Source organism: Dipodomys ordii, unplaced genomic scaffold (assembly GCF_000151885.1).
Source record: "Dipodomys ordii isolate 6190 unplaced genomic scaffold, Dord_2.0 Scaffold82, whole genome shotgun sequence".
Lineage (NCBI taxonomy): Eukaryota > Metazoa > Chordata > Mammalia > Rodentia > Heteromyidae > Dipodomys > Dipodomys ordii.
In genome coordinates this window covers 12,111,237-12,134,305 of record NW_012267298.1, presented here as the reverse complement: position 1 = coordinate 12,134,305, position 23,069 = coordinate 12,111,237, and the positions used below count along the sequence as shown (strand labels likewise).

Here is a 23,069-nt window from a genome sequence, read left to right as displayed (position 1 = left end):
TTGCCCAAACATAAGCATTTATGCTTTTTGCTTGCTGGCCACTATCAGTGCAACCCTATTAGTTCTAGTAGTGCCCAATTGCCTGGTCTGGTGAGAGGTGAGAGGTACCTGGTGTTAGATTTCCCCTTAAGCTGCACCCTGGAGATCTGCTAGACCCTCTTGTCTGTGGTTCCAGCCGCTACCAAGTTCTATGTAAGCTCACTGTCAGAGCTCCTGCTCACAATAATCCACACTGACTTTCCTGGGCATCTGTGCCTAAGGCAGGGAAAGTCTGCCTTGGGTGTATTGCCACAGTGACTGATGCATGGTGGGTCCCCAACACAAGCCTGAAATTGGTCTGTGTGACTCTAGTCACCTCCCAAAGATTGGAGGTGACTTCCATCTGGCTCTTCTCTGCTGAGGGCACCCTTCCCCCCATTTCTTTCCACACAGATCTGTCTAGGCAATGTTTCATTGCAATCTTACAAATTAAGCTTCAATACACACATGTATCTTTTAGAGAGTAAATGAGTTCTACAAGATTAAGAAAAACAGTAATCCCTAAAGCCTCTCTTCTGTCTTCCCCAGAGCCAGCTACTTCTAATTCATGTAATTCTTTTGATACTATCTTTTCCGAAGTAATGTTGTATCGCTACTTTTTTTTTTTTTTTTTTGGTCATGGGGGCTGAACTCTGAGCCTGGGCACTGTCCCTCAGCTCTTCAGCTCAAGGCTAGCACCCTACCACTTGAGCCACAGTGCTACTTCTGGCTTTTTTTCTGCTTATGTGGTGCTGAGGAATCGAACCCAGGGCCTCATGCATGCAAGGCAAGCACTCTACCACTGAGCCACCTTCCCAGCCTTGCTACTTATTTTTAAGTATCATTTACTGACTTGTAAGATGAGATTCAAAGTTTCCCCACACGAGTGTGTGTTCTCTCATAGGCACACATATGCAACACACAGAATATAATGTATGCATGCATTTGTAACACATAACATAGGCTCATTCGTGTGTGCATGCATTGTGCGCACACATATCATTCCCATCTGCTTACAACTTGCTTTCTCTGGACTTCATGATGACCTTCCTGTGCTTTGCGTTGTGTACTCCTCAGGGACTTCACCTGAATCCCTTTTCCATGCTGTCTCAGGCTCCTTTATGCTAGTGAAACATTTTGTCCTCCTAAAGAAGTCTCTCCTAATTGGCAAGTGCTCACTATGCCTACTTTGCCCAGGTCCACCTTTAGCCCTGGCTCCCCTTGCCTTTTCTTTGGGTTCAGTCAGTCTAAGCCAACTTCCTTAAATGATTGTGAACTTGATGGAACATGACTTTGGGCATCTGTGGGCTGAAGAGTCTTGTTATGTGGGCTCATTCCTCTGGGGTTACACAATGGGGCTGGGCTTTGGAGTTTGTCGGTCAAGCTGTGTGACTACAGGCAAGTCATCCTACCTCTCTTCCTGTTTTTACCCCTGCCAAGTCAAGGGAACTCTCCCTGCACATCCACAGGGCATGAAGCTGTGACTGGAGGTAAATTCTTGTGAGTGCTTGCACACAGTGGTGTGTAAATGCTGTTTCCTGCCAGGGGTTTTAAACCAAGCACAGGAAAGCTCCAGTTCTCACTGAGGGGTTTTGTTTTGGAAAACGTAGTCATTTCCTATACAAATGCTCTCTTTGTTAACAGTAATAGGTTTATCATTGTTACTTCTAATAAACAGTTGAAAACCAATCTCTGCTCATAATTTCTACTGGAGTAAATACTGTAGATATAATCCACATCAACTAAAGCTCTCCGGGGCTTCTGATACTCAGCAGTGTCTTGGGGGCCAGAAACCAAAGTTTGGAGCCCCCACTGCTACTCTGCTCTGTGGGCCATTATCACAGACATGCACAGACATGCAGGGTCCCTTGCCATTCGGGCTTATTCCTCTCTGCAGCCCATTCTACCTTCCTGCTTGGACTCTGTGCCAAGAGGCACAGAGTCATTGCTGTAGGGTCTTCAGAATTGAGGCTAGCCTGGATGGCAGGCCCTGTGAGCCATGACATTGGGGACTGGTGTGAGTTGTAGATGGCCCATGGGATGCATAGGACAGCAGTGCCAGGGAACTGAGCTTTTGGGTGTGGCCTTGAAAATGTCTGGGCTGGAGACCTCCTTGCCCTCCAGGTCCATAAATTGCTTCCCAGGAAGAACAGGCTTGGGAGGGCAGGATGCTATGTCTCCCCCTTCCCCTGTGGCTTGGTGAGAGAAGTTTGGGGAGGGCAGAATGCTGCCCTCTGCATTGTGGCTTGGTGAGTGTTTACTGTCAGCCTCATTCTGAATGCCTAACGTATGTCATTTTATTCCTTATTATTTTCCTAAGAGGTAGGTAGTTCCTTTTCTTTTGTCCTCATCTGTAAGGTGAGACATAAGTATATCCAGTAGCTCATGCAAGCTGCCTATGTAACACATGGGGGTGGGGGTTGGAGGTGTGGCTTAATTGGTACAGTGATAACCAATAAGTGAAAGTGTCAGGTACTGAGTTAGGCGCCAGTGGCTCACACCTGTAATTGTAGCTACTTAGAAGGCTGAGATCTGAGGATTTGGTTCAAAGCCAGCCCGGGCAGGAAAGTCCGTGAGACTCTTATCTCCAATTAACCACTCAGAAACTGGAAATGGCGCTGTGTCTCAAAGTGGTTGAGTGCTAGCCTTGAGCTAGAGACAGTGCCCAGGGACAGTGGCCAGGTCCAGAGTTCAAGCCTATTACAGACCAGAAAAAAAAATATATAGAAAGGTGACACCTTGTGTACTCCCTCAAGCAGCCTGGCCCCAGCCCTGCTGCCATCAGGCATGGTTCTAGAAGACAAATCCAGGCTGGGATTTGACAGGCAGTGAAAGCTCCTGGTATAACATGCTGTATAGTGGATACTTATGGAGAGCCTGGAGTGCAAGGGCTGTCTCTATGGGACTTCTGTGGTCTTTAAGAGACATCCAGGTACCCTCTCCTTGGGTTCCTGTAGGGAAGAGCAGGGCACCTCATAGGCACTTGTCCCTGTCTCTAAACAGGGTCAGGTAGAAGAAGGGATTACCTAGAAAGATCTTGAGGGTGGTCACTGTCTTGAGGCTACTGAGAAACCTGGGGTGTCCTTAGGAATGGTATAGTAGAGCCACGCACTTGGGGCGGGGGTGGGCCCAGGCCCTGTGCATCCTGAATCTGAGCTTTATATTCCTCTTCTCTCTATCCCAGTTTTCATGTTTCTTCCAGCTCCGTGAGGAGACTGCCCACTCTAATAAGAAGATGTCTTACGGATCTGTTGCCAGTGGAGGTGGCTTGGGGAGCCATGACCCTTTTGGGACTCCTTCAAGAGAAGGCTGTCAGCCCCTAGGTAATGGTAGATCTGGTTTGTTTCAGCTGGCTCCTGGCAGGGGTTGGTGGATGGCACTGGGCAGCCTCTGAGTTTCATGCTCCTCAGAGGAGTGTTGCCTGTGACTAGCACCACAGTGGCTGGCTGCTGAGCCTGAGTTGGGAATGATTCAGGCACTAGGAAAGAAGGGGTGGTGCTGGGGCATTTGGGGCATGGCTGAATGATGGATGGTCTTGACTGGTCTTCCTGACAATGCTGTGCAACAGGTGGTGCTTTGCATAGTATGCCGAGGAGGAGCTGCATCCTTCAGCTCCCCAGGGCATGTAGCAGTGCAGAGCTGGGATCCTCTTCTAGATGTTTCTGTGCTATACTTCATTGACCTCTGTGCCCTTTCCACCAAAGGCTGGATCTTCTTTGGGCCTCATGACTTTTACCCCCTAGCTTCCCTGAGCAATCACCTTGGGCTGTGGAAGGACACCTGCTCCTGCAGGCACATACAAGGCCACATTTTGGCTGCAGTTTCCTCTGGCCTGGCCTTTGTTCAGGGTAGGCTCTGTGAGCTCCAAGAGTGGGGAAGGAATTGAATTTAACCTCCATGGGCTCTCTATTTCTCCCTTCCCTGGGCTGGCGTTGGTCTCAAGTCTAGCAGCTGTTGCTGGCCAGTGGCCTGCCTGTGTGTTGAGCTTGGTTTCAGTGAGCTCAGGGCTCCAGGCTTGAGTACTTCTGGGGCTGGGCCCACACCTTGCAGGTCCCCTGTGCTCTTGGCAAGTGCCCAGTTCCCTAGGCTCCCTGTTCAGAGGGTGGGGCTGGGCAAGGGCTGCACCTAGGCTTACAATCTACCTCTGCCCTGCTCCTGTCTAGCAAAGCATGGCTGGCATCTGTTTACCTCATCATGTGCTGGCACATGATCAGCAAGGTGGACATGGGTCTATGTGATCGTGAAAATGTCATTACTTGCCTCCTCCTCACAGTGCTGCTATCCGGTAGGGCCTCCCCAGGCCCAGGCCAAGAGCTTAGTGTAGACACTATCTGCCCCAGACCTTCCTTCCTACAAGAATGCCAGCTGCTTGGGCTCCTCCCATCTTTACTGCCTCATCTCCTGCTGGCATCTGCTGAATACCAGGAATTCTAGGTGAATCATGGTATGTCATTGGGAGGAAGCAGGTGAGCCTGTGCCTTATGGGCCCTATTTCTGAGATGTCTGAGATTGGCTCACAGCATGCACCGGAACCACAGGAGGAGGCAGTCTGAACTGGCTGGTGGGAAGGAGGCTAGTGCAGGAGAAGATAAGCAGGGCCTGAGAGGGGACAACCATGGATATAGCTGGGAGACAGGTAACAGGGCCAGCATCTTGTCACATGGCTCCTTCTCCATGACTAGGCAGCCTATGAGACTGAAGCAGACACAGGGCAAGCTGCTTTGTTGACATTAGGCTGTAGTATGTTCTCTACAATGTTGAGTGGCTGCAAAGCTGTGCCTGTGCTGTACATAGGCTGTACATGACACATCCCTATGTCATGGTTTAAAGATGGGGGACACTGATGCCTTGTTACTCACCTTTTCCCAGATTGTTTCCTTCCTTACTGGCCTTGAATAGTGTATCAATCAATTCTGCTTGTCTTAGTTTTACTTTAGTGAGTTTATATCCTAAAATGGTACCTTGTTGAGTTTGGCATGGTTTTTTACTTTATGTCACTGATCAGGCTATTGTATTGTTCTGTGACCTGCCACTGTACTATACATTTGTTTCTGAGAGGATGGGCGTGGCCCATAGCTCAGTGGGCACACCATGGCCTCTCTGCTTGCCTTTTCCCCCCTTTTCGTCCTCCTGTCTCCTCTCCCTCTTCCCTTTTCTTTCTCTCTTTCCTATTCCACACTCCTCCTCCTTTTCTTCTTCCTTCTTCTTTATCCTCCTCCACTCATCCCCTTCCTCTTTCTCCTTTCCTTTAACACCTCTCCTCCCACCTCCAAACTTGTCTTCTTCCTCTACACCCCTCCTTTTTTACTCTTCCATTTTTATCATACTCCTTCTACTGTTTGTTGATGACACCCCCCACCCCAGGCCTCCTCTCTCTTCTCCATCAAATGTTGTATCACATGATGTCAGACTGCTGTCCTGACAGAGTCAAGAACTGCTTGGGGATATGATCCAGTCTCTGGCTTACATCTGTATTGCTCTGGTGACAGTGTGATTATCTTTTCACAAGTCACTTGGGCATTTGGGTCTTCCCTGTTGGTTGATGTTTAGATTGCTGTTTTCCCTTGGGTTTAGTTTGTGCTGCAAGAGTCTCCTCTGTGCTCTGGGACGGGAAGCCTGGCTGGGTCCTTGTCATCTCAGGGCCTGCTAGCGAGCAGAAGGCCATTCCAGGTGCTCTGTGTCTATCTAGGAGTTCCAATAAGGCTGGTTCTTTCTTTCTTAGGCTAATCAGTCTTATCACAAGAGGACAATGATAGTATCCTTTGCTTTTCTCTCTGAGTAGTTTTTCATAAGTCTGTAATCACCTGAGATTGATTTCTGTAGATGGTGTGATGGTGGTGGGAACTCTACTGTCATCTTTCTGAACTGGTAGCCATTGTCAGGATTGTCTGTTCTGTCCTGCAAACCTGCAAGTGTGGCTCTGTGTGAGCAAGGGCAGGGGGATGAGTACACTCATGGGAGCAAAGTTCCATGGGTCCTGATGTAACAGTCTGTACCTAAATTCATAACCTTATTGCAAGTCTCAGTGTTTTCAGGGATAGTTGCCTGCCCTCCACTGCCTTGTTTTTCTACAGCAGTCTCTTAAGTATTTTTGGCTCCTTGTGATTGCATGTTAAGTTTAAAACTGCCTTGTCAAACCATTGAAGTTTTGATTGGAATTCTTTTGTGTCCTCTGGATTACTGTGGGGAGAATTAGTGTCTTTATCTTTCTGTCTTCCAGACCATGAACACTTTATTTCTTTGTATTTCCTGGCTCTTCTTTCATGTCTTCCAATAAAGTCTTACACTTTTCTCCATAAAGATCTATTCACCTTTTCTTAAGTTTGTTTTGACAGAGTAAAAACCTACTTTGCTGTTAGTATGCGTGTTTCCATTCTCCACATTACAGTGTTTGCAATTCTTGTTGCTGTGCACACAGTTGTTTTTTTTTGAAAAGTGAACTCTATAGAGATTTAATCTTAATATATTTTATTTTTTAACTTTATAAATATAGAAACTTTAAAACCTATGCTTGAAGAAACACAGGGTAATATAGTGACCCCCAATATATCCCTATGTCCTACGTCATCTATTGCTGCTCTCTGTGTGTGGCCAGCTGTGTGTCTCTTCTGTACTCTACTGCTCTCCTTCTGTGGTGACATTAGGTCATCTCACTTGCAGAGGTCCCAGAGACTCTGCGATATGGACTCCTTCTTCCCATGGACTAGTAGCTGTCCAGTGTTACATTGGAGGGTTCTACTGCTTGTGGCCAGGCCTGGAGAGAGCGCAGTCCCAAATCACAAGTATGGTTTCCTCTCCTTCTATCATTTTCTCACTGCTTTGCTGAAAATCTTAAATAAATTGGGATGGGCTTCTGTAGTCCTCTTCTCTTTGTGAGTTTTGCTACAAAACTGGTTTTGTTTACAGAGAGATTTCTGACTTTCACTGGTTTTGTTTACAGAGAGATTTCTGACTTTAATTTCCTTATGTGTAAAAAGCTATTCAAGATTTTTCTCCTTGGGTCAGTTTTATAAAATGGCATTTTTCTGGAAATATGTCTATTTCAGACATTGTAATTTATTGAAGTAAAGTCACACACATAGTGCCTCCATGCCTTGCTTTGTTAGGCATCATTGCGTGTAGATGCTGAGGCATCCTGTTCTGACCCCGCATGCTGTAAGCAACTGCAGAATCCTCCTGGCAGGTGGGAGCACATGGACTCACACCCTAGCTGGGACATGGAGGCTGAGTGAATTGTTGAATGGGAAGCTACCAGTCTGCTGAGGTAGCTAGGGCTCCTGGAGGGTGAGTGGTCAGCAGGGTTGTTTTATTCATGTGGTGGCAGCAGAATCTTGTCCCCTTTCCTCTTCCTCCTGGCTACTTACACCTTCCTATTTTTCTCATGATTATCTGTATGACATGGATGTGGCAATTTTACAAGTCTCTAGCTTCTGTCTCTCTTAATCTTCCTGGTATATGTTTATTTTAAACTTTGGTTTGTTTCTGCTTGTATTTTTAGTATTTTCCTCTGCACATGATGCCTTTTTATTGTTTCTGACTCTTAGATCAGAGACTTAGCTCATTCATATTCAATATTTGTTTTTTTTATTTTCTAGTAAAAGCATTTAAAATAATGCATTTTCAAAGAATCACTGCTTTAGTTAAGTATAGATTTTAAAACATGTACTATTTTTAAATTTTTGTTCAGTACTAAATGTTGCCTAATTTCCCTTATGGTTTCTTTGGCTAAGGAATTATTTTCTTTAAAAGTGGATTTCATCATTTCCAAACATGTATTGTCTTTTTAAAATGTTTTCTAGAGTAAGTAATTGCATTTCTGCCAGGAGTAGGTTGGTGTCCAGAGTGGTTAGGGAGTTTCAAGCAGGGCTTTTTCAAGGATCCTGCCTGGGATCCTATCAACCTTCTTTATGTTCCCTCTGTCTTCGGCTGATCTTTGGAGTGCAGGTTACTGTGGGCATGGACCTGAGGCTATAGGGGTTGGGAAAGACCTTCCAGCAGGACAACAGGGAGGACTGGATGCCCTCAGGAGTAAGAGAAGTTGGGTCTTCTCAGTCCCTGCCAGGTACCAAATTCCTGCCAGCCTACAGATAATAATGCAGCACCTTAGGGCCCTCTCTTTATTTGAATGTGCTATAGATAATGGCTGTAAAAAAGCCAACTGGCAAATTGTTATCACTGGAAAAACTCAAAACAGAAGGGAATGCTCCTTATCACTATTAAAACAGACTACCCAGAATTAATATCATGAAAATGACCATACTATACTGTCCAAAGTAATCTACAAATTCAGTACAGTACCCATCAAAATCCCAAAGGTGTTCTTCACAGAAATAGAAAAAAAATCAATCCTAAAATTCACATGAAGTACAAAAGGCTTTAAATAACCAATCTTGAGCAAAAAAAGAGCAATGCTGGTGGTATCCAAATACTAGGCTTCAAATTATAGAGCCATGGTAACAACGACAGCTTAGTACCAGCAGAGAAACAGACACAAAGATCAAAGGACACATTCGGAGACACAGAAATGAATGCATGTACCTACAGCCATCTGATTTTTGACAAAGAAGCCCCCCAAATCAATCTATTTATCTGTCTTTGGAACAAAGTTGGCTTCTTTAACAAATGGTGCTAAGCAAACTGGATATCCACATGCAGAAGACTGAAACTAGATCCCTATCTCTCATCGTGTATTAATATAATTCAAGGTAGACTAAGGATCTTAATGTAAAACTTGAAGCTACTGCAAGAAAGAACAAGGAAAACACGAGAACTTACTAGCATAGACAGTGTTTTTAAATAGAACCTCAACCACTGGAGGAGGGAGAATTGACAAATGGGATCCCATCAAAATGAAAAGCTTCTGCACAAAGGGTGTAGTAACCAGGCTGAAGAGATGGCTGCAGAATAGGAGAAGATCTTCACCAGCTCTACATTAGTCTCTCTAATGAGAGACTAATAACCACAATGTCCTTCCACTCTCCCTTTCTTGGGAGACAAGGGCTTGGGGTCTGCACAAGAGCTTTCCCCAAGAACTGCTTCTCCTAGAGCTCAGCATGGAGATGGCCAGTGTGGCTACACCGTCTTGGAAGTTTCAGAAACCCACTGATGAGGTCAGAAGGGCTTCTAATCCAGCAGCACCATTGTCTAGGGGATAGATATTTGGGCATTGCTCCTCAGGAAGTGTATGGCATGTCCCCGCAGAGCAGGATGTAGACAGGCAGATGGGGACTCCATTCAGTGGCCTGGCATACCTTGCCCACCATTGGCTCCGTTGGACTGAAAGGCACATCTTGATGCTAGAGGTGGCAACTGTTTTATAAGATGCATTCTAGGTTCTACAAATTTCAATGAAGGTGTCCAGCCATGTCTTTTGAGCAACAGAAAATGATCAGAGCAAATTAAGACATAGTCCCTGTGGGTCCCAGCTTGTACTTGGGTGTGCTGTGTTACTGGGTGGTGATGGCAGGAGATGCAGGCTTCTGCACACAGGCACTTCTCAGCCCTCATCTTTCTCCTCCATGCCATGGAAGCATGTTTTATTGATTACACGGACTGATCCTGATGGAGTGTTGTAGCAATGTGTGTGATGGGGAGGCTGAGCCTTCCCTTTTGTGCTCTTCCTTGTAGACTGGAGCCACTGTTGAGGGCCTTGTCTGAGGACATACTTGAGAGCCCTGGTCTAGGCACTTGTCTTGGTTTGTGGTTACCTTTCAGAAGAACTGTACTCTAGAAAAGATTCAGAATATCTAGAGTTCTGGACTTGATTGTGGTGTTCAACAAAAGGAGGCATTTGGGAGGTATAGCAGGCAGGGAGCACTTTCCTGGAGAAGATGGGCCCAGGGTACCCTTATATGGGACCTGACTCCCAGTAGTGCCCCTAGCTGCGCAGACAGATTGGGAGTAATTGTAACTGTCCCTTGCTGTAGATGTTGGACCGAATATGGAATCTGCCATTTCCCCTGCCCACCGCCAGAGAGCGGTCCACAGGAGGTCTGAGTGGGGAAGGAGGGGAAAGGTGATCTGGGGCCGGTTGGCACCACCAGAAGCTCAAGGGCCAGGAAGCGAGGTACCTCCACTTGGATGCTGGGTCTTAGTTACCTGGGAAGGACCCTCAGAGATTCTGAGCATGGAGGAGGGAGTGACTGCCCTGCCAAAGGGGTCAGGGCATGGTGTAGCATTAGCTGTGAGGAAGGAGGCCAGGGCAGAGTTTGCAGCCACAGCAGCAGGGCTGAATGGGAAACCTGTGATGATCCTTGCCATCAGAACCCTGGAGGTTCATGGGGGTGAGGCTCTGCCTACCAGGACCAACTGAGGAGAGTTCATGCCTGGAGGTCTGTACTGGCAGATATGGTCCCGCTGCCTGCCCCAGAGTTGGAATTATCCCTGGGCAGCAGGCTGAGAGGGAATTCAGGTCCCTGTTGTGTGATTGGGAGGCATAGCTGCAATGCCCTGGGTGGCATCTCTACTGCCAGAGAGGCCTCTCTGGAATTCCAAGGAAGCTGGAGTGGGAGAGCAGGGCTGCTGCTCCCCAGTGGGCCTAGACATTCCTCTGCTGTCCCTAGGGTGTCATCTAGTGTTGGGGCTCTATTCCCGACCGAGAAACCCTCATCTTCAGCCCTGCAGAGCCATATCGTGGCAGCAGACCTGGCTCCTGCCTACAGAAGCCAAGTCTAGTTGGGACAAAGCTCATGAGAGAAGGGTGAGCCTAGTGATGTTTGGGGGCTCACACCAAAGTACTTGTGAGCTGGAAGGTCATGGACGCACTGCCTGCTCCCTGCATATGCACAGGTGAGGAAGCCAAGGCCAGCTCCCCCCAGGTTTGAGAGGCTGTGCAGTTGGCAGGCAGGTGTGCGTGGTGCTATGGCCTGTTGGCTGGCAGGGCTGTCCCCAGCCAAGGGCTGTGGTAGGAGCTGTCCTCAGGGGGCTGTGAAAGGCACATGGGCCGCTGGTGGTGGGGCACTGTGCCTCAGAATACAGGGCTTTGGTGGGTGTGAGCAAGGTTGAACTGGGGTCTTGGGTCTGGGTCTCTGCAAACACATGAAGGAAGTGTGATGGCTGGGAGTTGGCAACTGTGGGTCTTCCTGGAGTCTAGGCTTAAACACTTGCCTTTTGGTTCCTTTCCAGGGCCTGGAGTTTCTCCTGAAGGTAGTCAGGAGCCCACCTCACTGCCTGCCACTGGCACTGGCCGGAAGTCAGGATCCAGCACCACCTGGGCTAAGAAGAGGAAGCCCAACTTCTGCCCACAGGAGACAGAGGTGCTATTATCCAAGGTCAGTAAGCACCACCAGCTGCTGTTTGGCACAGGGCTGCTGAAGGCTGAGCCTACTTGCAGGTACTGTGTGTGGAGTCGCATCCTGCAGTCAGTAAATGCTCTGGGCTACTGCCACCGAGATGTGGTGGACCTGAAGCATAAATGGCGGGACCTGAGTGCAGTTGTGCGGCGCAAGCTGGGCGACCTCCTTAAGACTGCTCCCAGCTCCGGCCCTGCCTCCAACAAGCTGCAGGCCCTGACCCTCACACCTGTGGAGCAGGCAGTGGCCAAGACCTTCTCCTGCCAGGCCCTGCCCCCTGAGGGCCATGGCCTCCAGCTGCCCAGAGGTGAGTTCCTTTCCCACTAGGCTGTTACTGTTGTGCCAGGAAGATGGCTGCCTCCGCCAGGCAGCCTGGGCTACCCCACCCTCTCCCCGTCCCCAGCGGCTTCTCTCCTCGGTTCCTCACCCTCCTCATCCATCACCATCTGAATGTTCTTGCTCCATCAGTCTATGCTCCACTCATTCACTTGGCTGCCCATCTGTTCACACGTGCAAACATTTTTACAGACCCTTTTGAAGTGAGCTCACACCCCTCCCGCATTGCCCCAGAGCTGAGCTGAGCTGGGGATACGGCTCCCTTCTTACAGTTGCACAAGCTCTTGGACCATACCATTTGTGTGGTTTTGAAGCCCGTTTGCAATGTCAGCCCAGTGTAGGCACACAGCTGAGGTATGGGCACTTTAGGCCTCTTGCTCACACTTGCAACAACCCCAGTGTTGTCTTCTTGCCCTTCCTTCCCCTGCCTGTCCTGCTCATTGAGACTTGCTGAGTTGGTTTTATGACCAGTATAGAGCATACTGTTTTTATTTATTTATTTTTGTTGGTTGTGGGGCTTGAACTCTGGGCTTGGGCGCTATCCCTAGGTTCTTCAGCTCAAGGTGAGCGCTCTACCACTTGAGCCACAGCGCCACTTCCAGTTTTTAGTGTTTTTTTTTTTTTTATTGGAGATAAGAGTCTCACAGACTTTCCTGCCCGGGCTGGCTTTGTACCGTGATTCTCAGATCTCAGCCTCGTGAGTAGCTAGGATTACAGGCGTGAGCACCGGCGCCCGGCTGTTTTTATGATCAGCATAAAGCATACTGTTTTCAGATTGATTTTACTTTTTTTTCTAAGAGATGGGAGTCTTGGTATTCTAATCTTAACTCCTTGCATCAGAAGGTCTTCCTACCTCCACCAACTAGGGAGCTGGGACTATGGGTGTGGACCACTGCAGCTGGTCCTGAAAGTGGCTTTTATTCTCAGCAGAAAGCTCCATCCAGGGGGTCCTGCCCTGCCGTGCCAGTGAAGGCAGATCTACAAGGTTGGGTTAGCCCAGGCCTACTCTGGGCCTTGAATGGAGCACCCTGGATTTAGACAGACCCATTTCCCCAGAAAGAGCAGCTCTTTTGGTATCTGATGGTTGAGGAGGCCAATGGAAGTTAGCATAGGCATGGTACCTGGTCCAGAAAGCTGTAAGTGTGGAGCCTAGTCACATACTGGGGAGCAGGAATGACCCAGGTATAAGTGGTCCCAGGGCCCTGGCAGGTGCAGATAAGTTAAGCTGTCCTCCAAATGCCTGTTCATATCTACTCCATGGTGGCAATACTGGCTGTTCCTTGAAAAAGTGTGGGTAGGTGCTCAGGCCCCAGGGCCAGCATGTGGGACTGAAAGGACTGGTACACTGAGAGAATTTGAGACATGCAAAGGCCAGTGTCATTTAAACTGACAACCTACTGTGCTGGAAATGAGTTGGGCAGTATTTCCCCTTGTTTTCTGAAAGAATTTATGCAGAACTAGTATTGCCCTTCCTGTAAATATGCCATGTCATGCCTCCTGAGCTTAGAACTTTCATTGTGGGAGATTACAAGTTCATTATTTTTCAGGTCACAATGTGTTGACAATATCTGTTTCTTCTCAAGTGAGTTGTATAGTTCTTGGGTTCTCAGGAAACTCATTCATTTCCTTTGAGTTCTCAAATGAAGGGCTTGAAGTTTCTCCTGGTGTTTCTGATGTCCTTTGTGTCTGTAGGCTCTGCAGTGCTGACTCTTCTTTCATTCTGGTGCTGCTACTCTGGATTGCTCCTTTGTTCCTCACTAGCCAGGTTTAATTTTGTGGTTTTAGTATTTATCTATTTCCTAGACACAATTAGAATTCATGTAATTAATGTAACTTATTGATTTTATTGATTGTTCAAAGAACTAGATTTGGATTTCATTGATTTTTTTTTCTCTATTTAAAATCAGTTTGATTTTTGCTCATCTTTATTGCTTTCTACTTTCTTCCTTCTGCTTATTTTGGGTTTAATTTGCTTTTGCTACATCATTGATTTGGGACCATTCTTCTTTTCTAGTGGAAGTGTTTTATTGCTATAAATTTCCCTCTATGCATTGGTTTACTTACACAGATTTAAATATGTGTTTTCATTTCATTTCAGTTAAACATACTTTCTAATTTCCCTTGTGATGTTTTATTCCACTTATAAGTGTGCTGTTTAGCTTCAAGTAATGCTATATATTCACAGATATTTTTGTGTTATTGATCTTCAGTTTAATTCTGTTGTGTTCAGGGAACAAATTCTGTATAATGTCAGCTGTCATGACTATGTGGAGACTTGTTTATGGCCTGCAGTGCAGAGCTTCTTGGTGTATGGATGGGGAAGCAACCTCAGCCCTAGACCAAAGCTCCATGCCGCCAGTGAAAAAGTGTTGGTTATTTGTGGTTCCACACAGATTCTGTCCTGTGTTCTCTCATATGTTGGAGCAGAGTGTCTGTGTCTCTGACTCTCATCATAGATTTGTGATTTCACCTTCGTGTTTTATTAGAAAATACACGTTTAGAATTGTTTTGTTTTGCTCTGTTAGCTATTTACCATTATAAAATGCCCTAAGCTTGTCTAGCCTTTTTTGCAGCCTAGCCCTTTATAGTTTTAGTTGTTTTGTAATTAGGTTCTCATGTTTTTTTATTGTATTTTTTGGTTGACTGTAGACCTTACCTACCTCTGCTTTACTTGTAGCTGGAATTATGAGAGTGAACCACCATTCCTGCTTGTTCTTTGAGATCATGTCTCGCTAACTTTTTGCCCCAGCTGACCTCAAATAGTGATCTCTGTGTCTTAACCTCCCAAGTAGTTGGGATTACAGGTGTGAGCCACTGTGCCTAGCCAGTGGAGGCTTTTTAAAATAGACCTGATTGGACAGTCTCTGCTTTCTGATTGGAATGGTTGAAACTGTGCTCTCTCATAGGAACTTTGGTAACAGGGGGAAGTTCCATGTCACACGTACTCCAGTACATCAGCCACTTTCCAGATGTGGCTAAATTGTACTGGAGATGTGGCTATTACAGCTGAAGAAATGAATGTACAGTTCTTACAGCTTATACCTTTAGATTGTTTAGATTGCTAAACTAGGAGCTAGTGGCTCCTAGATTGGCCAGTTCATGTTTATCTGTCTGCTGAAATCTGCCTTCTTGATATTTGCTTTTTCTTTTTCTCTTCCTTTTTTGGAGTAACTGAGTATGTTGAATATTCCATTTTGCCTTCATTTTTGGCTTCCTAGCAATTATGTTTAGTTTGTAGTGGTCACGTTAGAGGTTATAGTATACATCTTTCACTCACAGCCTGCCTTCAAATAAAAGGAAATCTTCTGGCACGAGTGTCCTGTCTGCCCGTCCTGCCTCTGTCATTGTCTTCCCAGTTCACCACCTCTCCTGTAGGCAGCACACACATTGTTATTAACCACTCATTGTTTGGATTTTTTCTTTAATCATCAATTGTCTTTTAAACACAAATACATAGAAGGAAGGTTTTTTTTATTGTTTTTTGTTTTGGTGGTATTGTAGTTTGAACCCAGGACCTGGTACTTGCTAGGCAGGCATTCTGTTATTCTGCTTGGGCTATATCCTTAGCTTAAAAGATATGCTTTTATTTTTACCTTTTTTTTTTTTAAACACCATTCCAGCTTTCTTCAGCTCTTTTTTTAGGTCTCCATTTACTGGTACTTCTAACCTGAATAACTTATTCTAGCACATCTTGCAGCACACATCTGGTTGGAACGGATTCAGCTTTTATTTGTAGAAAATAAATCTTTACTCTATTTTTGAAATGTATTTTCACTAGGAATAGGGGTCCAATTGGAAGCTTTTTTTCCTTCAGTGCTAACAGGTGTGGCTACTTTGTCCTCCAGCCTCTGGTTCCTGATGGGACTTTGAGCCCTGTACAGATCTTCCTCTCCGTGGTGAAGATTTCTTCTTTTTCTTGGTTTTCTGCAATTGGACTACATTGCGCCTTGGGTTTTGTTTGTTTTTAGAATTCTTCTCGGTGAAATTCTTAGTTTGTAGTTTCTTAAAATTGGAGTGATTTTGATCATTGTTTCTCCAGATTCTTTTTGACTGATGGTTTGCATGGGTGCTTCCCTATTAGCTATGGCCTAGGCCCTTGGGCATTCATTCACTGGTCTCTGTTTCCTGTTTCTTCTGTTTGTGTTCAAGTTCATTGGCTCTTCATTGTATGTACACTGCTATCATCTCAAGTGATGCAATGAGTGTGACATTCTTCCTTTTTTTAAAAAAAAATTATGGTCCTGAGGATTGAAGTTATCTTTGCACATGCTAGGCAATCTCTCTGCTATTGAGCCACATTCCCCTCTTATTTTTTTTTTACTTTGAAACTTGAGATCCTCCTGCCTCAGCCTCCGGAGTAGCTGAGATGACAAACATCAGACTCAGCGTTTCCTTTGTCTCCCTACTGCACCCCCATTCCCTGCTTACCCCATGAGTTTTCCTCTCCAGCCTTGAGCACATTGTAACTGCTGTGTCAGTATGTCACATAGCTGCTTGGTGACCTCTGCTGACTCTACCATTTCTGTCACCTTGGGACCTGCTCCTGCTGCTCATGTTCCCATGGTCAGGGCTCACCTTAACCTACTTCTTCATTTATCTACAAGTTTTGAACTGTGGCTTTGTGTCCATTTGTGCTGGATTCAGTTATTTTCCTGTGGAGATGATTGACCTTGGGCAGGGAGTAATTAAGTTACTTACAGGTCACTCTGATCTTTTCAAGTATTGTATTAAAATTCTTCAGAATCTCCCTCCGATAACCTTTTAGCCTGGCACTAGATTAGCCCTGTCTCTGAAGTATGATCCTTTAGGGTCAGCAGTGACCCAGACTGCTCCAGGAGTTCAGGGATATCTCTTCCTTTCTCACAGGGTAAACTTAGGAGTGTCTGGCTCTGAGAGCACGTTTTCTTCTTGATACATGGCCTGGGTAAGCACAGGTCTGCCTCACTTCTCATCCCTGGTAGCTGCCATCACTTGTAGGTGGTGCTGTGCCACACTCCAGGCTTGGTCAGCCTCCTAACCTCAGGATGCAGCTGGGCTCAGTCCTCTTCTGTTCTTGTCAAGCAAAGGAGTCATTTTAGGGTATAGCTCATTTGCTTCTCATTTTCTTAGAATTATAATACCTCACTGAATGATGACCATTCAAAGTAGCTTCCAGCACTTCATCCAGTTTTAGTTGATTTAGGAGGGTAATTCTGGACCCTATGGCTCCTTATGGCAGCCGCAGCTGCTGACCTGAGGTGACTTCCTCCCTCCATGGCTCTCTTCTTTCTTCATCCCCTGACATGGTGAACAACCTCAACTTCCCCCTGACCTCAAGCTAGATGCCTTCCCACTTCGGCCCTCAGTCCTGACCTCTGAGGCTCAGTTAGGACCTGTGAGGTACCTGTGTTGCTGTTCACCTTGCCATGTCAGTGGGTGACCACTGGTGCTAAGTGACCTGGTGGTGATCAGGGCTCTGTGTTTCTAGTGCTAGCAAGTGCCAGCATGCTTACACTGTTTGTAGAGACCCACAAAAAGACAGAATACTCATTTCCTGGGCTGTAGCCAAACCTAGGCCTCATGGGCAGCTCTGCTCCATAGGGCCATTCTGGGACCCTGGTTCCCTCCAGCTGTGGTTCCTTGTTCTTCAAGGGTATTGTTGAAGTAATAGTGTCTTGTTCCACAGCCTCCTAGCCCAGGACAAGGAGTAGGGGTGGGGGTGGGCAGGCAGTCACCAGTGGGTTTCTGTTTTTTTTTGGGTCCGGTCGTGGGGCCTGAACTCTGGGCCTGAGCGCTGTCCCTCAGCTTTTCAGCTCAAGGCTAGCGCTCTACCACTTGAGCCACAGCGCCACTTCCGGCTTTTTTGTTTTTGCTTATGTGGTGCTGAGGAATCGAACCCAGGGCCTTGAGCATGCAAGGCAAGCGCTCTACTACTGAGCCATCTTCCCAGCTCTACCAGTGAGTTTCTGGAGGGGAGGTAGGAGCAGCATTTGTGAGGGGGAACTGGGCAGGTGGCCTTGGGGATAGGTGTATGCCATCAGTGCAGGGAGCAGAGGGACCTAGTCTGGCCCAGGCCTTGATTGTGAGGACTGGCCCATTGGAACTAACATGTGAAAGGCCCTTTGTCCTTCCACAGAAGGTTCTGCTCCTCTTGTCTCCTTGGAGATTGACTGTAGGTGTGAAGCTTCAGCCTTGACCACTAGAAGACAGATCAGATGGGCTCATTGGCATTGATTTGGGGCAGAATGAGGGTAAGGGTGAAGCCTCATGGCCATATCACAAGTGTCCCAGGAAATGTGTAGTCTGCTCCTAGGATAGGGGCACAGGGTACCTGTGAATTCATGAGCTCAGAAGCCCCAGTATCAGTGGGAAAGGTATGTCTGCTCCCAGACAAGGTTGGGATCAGCTCTGGCCTTGTCCAGACAGCCCTGTGACCCCAAGTGGAGCTGGTTTGAGGCCCGTTGCTTGGCAAGAACCAGATGCCAGATTGAAGCAGTGGCACTCTGCTCTACTATTGGCTACCCCAGGCCAGTTCAGAGAGCATGAGCATTCAGAGGGACCAGCCAGCACCCTAGTGTACTCCTGCCAAGGCCCCTCGGGATTTCATACCATGTTCTTTTATTTGGAAAATTATAAACAAAAAAAGCTGAATGCATTGCCTGGTGACTAGCCACGCACGTACGCCTGGATTCTGTCCTGCCCTTTCACTGCCTTTTCACATCCCACATCTGGCTGCCTCCGGCTGGGCCTCACCATCTGCTGAATCCCCTGCATGCTTCCTTCATACACTGCTCCCTGACTTTCCTTTCCCTTCTGAGGTCACACTTACAGTGAGCTGCCCAGATCTTGCTCTGGGCATTTTGACAAATGTTTGCATCTGTGTCACCCAGCCCTGTCCAGGTACAAGCATGACACTGGCCCTGAGTCCAGCCTGCTCTATCCAACCCAGCTCAGAGGCATCACAGATCGCTAGTGACAGTTGGAAGCCCCGGGGTTGTGAACTGTAGTGTCTGGTGGCATAAGTCTGAGGTTGGCCAAGTTGCCTGAGGCGCTCTGCTGTGTGGGGGGTGTGCATGCCTCTTCACCCTCTCGTGTGCCCCAGCTGCCAGCACGTGTGTCTGTCCATGTTCCTGCTTCCCTACTACTGCAGGCATTGCAGGTTTTGATCTTAGGAACAAAGCTGTTGATTCTGAGTGATCTTGTACAAGTTTCTTGTGGACCATTTTGCTTCTCTGTGCATGCATTCAGATGCTGGCTGGGGTGTGGGATGGTGTGCCATGGCCTCGTCACATCTGCTCCTCCCCAGCAATGTGAGTGTCCTGATCAGTGTGTCCTTGTCAGGGTTGGGGAGTCACCACAGCATTTTCTGTGGCATTAGTAAACTGTGATACAACTTGACTAATGTGAAAGCTACCAGCTTAACTATCTTGACTGAAGCATGCTAGTCATCAGTGTGTTTTGCTGATTGTACAGTCACCACTACCTTCTAGCTCTGTGCAATGACTGGCTCCCACCCAAAGACAGGAGGCCCTGTCTTGCTGTCTTTGTGGACTTGTAAATGACAAGTCCTGGTTTGTCACGAAGTGGCGTGCATTTGGGCTCCTCTGCATTATGGCATGTGAAGGCACTTCTTCCTCTTCCTGCTGACTGGTGTTCTACCAGGGGCCCAGCCCTGTATTTCACACTGCTCACTGGTTGCCAGGTATGTGGTGGTTTACATCTTCTCCCTCAGGAACAGAGCCCCATTGAGTGCCCTGTAGGTTCTGTGTGAGTGCAAGTCCTCAGTGCTTCTGTCCCCAGGAGTGGGATGGCAGGGCATGATGTGAGGAGCTGCCCTCCTCCTCTGTCCCTGACCCAGTGCCTGAATCCAAGGAGCCTGAGCTGGAAGGCAAGGGGTGAGGTGTGGGGTAAAATGTTCCTGGAGCCCTGCTGCTGGGAATGGCCTGACTGGTTGATGATCCTGGTCTGTCTGGCAGCATCTACCAGCATGTGTCCACCCTTGTTCTGCCTTCCTTTAGCTGCTCCAGGTGATCCCCATCCTGTCTAGGAGCTATGTCAGGCCAGCATTTTTCGAATCAACTCTGATGACGAGCTCTGACCTGGGCCTGCCCTTCTTTACCCCTTGCAGGACTTGTCCACTGAGATGATACTGAGAACCATGCTAGTGCTGGTCTTGCTCTGCCCATGCTGTCTTATAGTCCAGTCCTATGTTCGTAGGCCGTGCTATCTTCTAGTGTGGGAGGCACATTCTTGGGCAGAGTGAGCTAATCCTGTATGCTGTTCTGTGATCACCCTGCTCCCCTGCAGCAGCCTGTTCACAGCTGGGCCTTCAGGCTTCTCTGGCACGTGTGCCTGGACAAGGCCCTGCAGAGGAGGAGCATGTCCTGCGGCTGGCAGAGCAGGTCCTTGAAGCTGGGGAAGGGGACATGACCTAGGGATGGGTGAGGCCCATTAGAGGTGGCTACCAAGAGCTCTTTGTGGTCTATTTGGGCCTGGGCCTGTCCTAGGATTGCAGAGTAGAAGGTCTTGCCTGGGCCGACCTTTGTTGGGAGGGGTGGGAAACATCATGTCCAGGTCGTGTAGGTGGTTTGCATTGTGCTGGCCATAGTTCCCGGCCTCCATGTCCTGCCTCTGCCACCATGACCAAACATGAGGGTCTGACAGTGGCAGATGATCCTGCTGCTGCCTGTTTCCTCTCTTCTCTGGCAGTGACCTCCTTGGAAGAGAGCTTACAGTCTCTGGGAACACCGAATGACACACCGGAGCTCCGGGACAGCCTGTGAGTTTGCACTGTCTCTGCACCTGTGTGGGTTGCCATGTACGCACCCACACATCTGGTGTATTTACACATGCACACATGCACCTGGCCTAAGCTTGGAACCTGAGATTGGGTGCTCAGCCCCATGGCTTACCTCTCTATGACACAAGTGCACCCTTCTCACCCCTTCCTGAAACCCAGGTACATCTTTGGATGCCTGCCAATAAGTACTCTTGGACTTACAGAACATGATAGACCTCAATACAATAATAGCGTGAGTCTTTAACACTCCACTCTTAGCTAGGGACAGATCAACCAAATATCATTGTTTGATGTGTAAATACTAACCATTGTTAAATAGGTTTTTAATGCCTTTGGTTTTGAATTCTCCCTAGTCTATCCTGACTATGTGTAGATTTGATCTTTTGGCTGAATCTGCCAATTTTTTTTTTTTCTTGATCCGATCGTGGGGCCTGAACTCTGGGCCTGGGCACTGTCCCTCAGCTCTTCTACTCAAGGCTAGCACTCTACCACTTGAGCCACAGTGCCACTTTCGGCTTTTTGCTTATGTGGTGCTGAGGAACCAAACCCAGGGCCTCATGCATGCAAGGCAAGCACTCTACCACTGAGCCACCTTCCCAGCCATGAATCTGCCAATTCTTGAGCTTGCATTTGGTATGTTCTGAGTGCTTTCTCTATGCCTTTGACTTTCTGTTCTAGTTCCTCTGTTTTATTCTCAATTTCTGATACCCTATTTTCTACTTCACTTATTCTAATGCCTATGCTTTCAACTATGCTTTGCAATAAGGAGATAGAGCCTTTCATGGTTCTAAGCTGTTTGTTGATGTCAGTTCTCAGGGTGTTAATTTTATCATTTAATGATGTGTGTAGTGTTTCTATGTTCTTCTCCATGCCTTCTTGGACTTCCTGTATATTCTTAGTCATTTCCTTGTTATGTTCTTCTATTTGTTTTTGGATCTGCCCTTCATTTCATCAGCCAATGGCTTTAATAGTTCTTTTGTTCTCCATCTCTTCTTCATTCTCGCTAGAGTCCTTCCTTGGATTGTTGTTGGCTTTTGATATTGGCATGTTATCTTGATTGCTCATGATTTTGTGATCTTTCAGTATGATTTATGCCTTTGGGTTTAGGGACTGTAGGGCTTGTTCAGATTATGTATTAACTTCAATGGTGGTGGGGCGTAGTTTACTGGATGGATCTCTTTCAGACTATGTTTAGCAGCTTTCTGCCCAGGGTGGCGCGAACAGTTAGGTCCTGGTCAGATATTAGGCTGTGTTCCCACATGGTGAGGCAGGGTGGTCTGGCATCCCGCCTGCCTGGGTTTAGGTCTGGTGGCAGGTTCCCACAATATAGGGCATGATGGTCTAAGAGTCCTAGCCCAAATCCATCCTGGAGAAGGTGGATTCCTTTAGAAGGCCCCTTGGCCTGAGTTCTGGCCAGTCTGTTGCTTCCACAGGGTGGGGTGCAGTGTTCTGTGGTCCAGACCCTGAGAGTTTAGATCTCGTGGAGACCTGCTCCCACAGGTTGGAGTGGGGAGATATCTTGACCAGTGTTCTGACCAGGTGGGAAGCAGCATTCTAAGTGTCCAGATCTGGTTTGGGATAAGGGCAGTGCTGGTTCCTACAGTGTGGTGTGGGGAGGATCTCCAATCTTACTTTTGATCAGTTAGTGTTCTAGTATCTGGACCTAGATTTGGGCCTAGTGTCTGCTAGACCTTGTGGTTCTCTGGCTCAGGAACGGGGTTGTGTCCTGGTGATATTTTGTGGGTAGTTGCAGAAGGGGTGGGAGAAAGGGCTCCAGCTTCTTTACCCTCTTCCAGTATGGCATCCCTTCTCAGGTGAGGGTTAGAGGGTCCTGGCCAAGCACTCTGGGTTACCACCAGGACTGGTCTTTTGGGAGGGGTCCCTGGCAGGGTACTCACGGTTCTTGGAGTTGGTTCTGAGCAGATCAGCAGCATTGTGGTGAAAGTTTTCAGCATCTGGATGTGGTGGTCTCCTGTTCCTCTTCTGTAACTCTGGACCTTCAGGTGTGTTGCTGTCTGTGCTGGTCAGAATCACAGTATGACCAAGGTCGCATGCTGTGGGTGGGGGGAGAGCACTTGGCAGTTTTCTGTCCTTGTATAAATGCTTCATCATTCTTGTGATTCTCTATCTGTTTATATTTTCCTTGATGTCATTCTGTTGAGGTAAGTGTGTGCTAGGATCCAAATCTCTGATCAGAGCGAGCTAGGGATATTAGCTGTGACTAGTCTGGATCATCTTCCCTTGTTATCAACATTTTTTTAAATCTTTGATTTTGAACCATTTTAACATGGTATACATAGCATATGTATGCTCTTTATTTGTGGGAAATTCTTGAGATCTCTTTGAGATTTGTGAGTTTGTGGTTTGAAGCCATTTGTTTCTCCTCAGATTTCCTTCCTCTTTCTTCCTTCTCTTTCTTTGCTCTCTTCTCTTTCCTCCCTCCCTGCCGGGGCTGGGAATATCCTAGACCATTTGCTACTGTCCTATAGTGTTGGGGCATCACTTTTTGTTTCCCATTTTCTAACTTGATTGATTTAGTTTCTCTTTTTTATTTTAATTTTTATTTTTTGGGTCCAGTCGTGGGGCCTGAACTCTGGGTCTGGGCACTGTCCCTCAGCTCTTCTGCTCAAGGATAGCGCTCTACC

At 47.3% G+C, this 23,069-nt stretch overlaps 1 protein-coding gene across 1 annotated transcript in view; it reads left to right on the top strand.

Moving 5' to 3' along the window:
• Nucleotides 1-3,253: 3,253 nt before the first annotated feature.
• The window catches only part of Tsnare1 (t-SNARE domain containing 1), a 51,155-nt gene continuing 31,339 nt past the window's right edge, over nt 3,254-23,069 (top strand). The window contains 5 exon segments of the mRNA XM_013025142.1: nt 3,254-3,341; nt 9,920-10,084; nt 11,143-11,616; nt 19,643-19,706; nt 20,329-20,403. Of these exon segments, the coding sequence (XP_012880596.1) occupies nt 3,254-3,341; nt 9,920-10,084; nt 11,143-11,616; nt 19,643-19,706; nt 20,329-20,403 (866 nt within the window).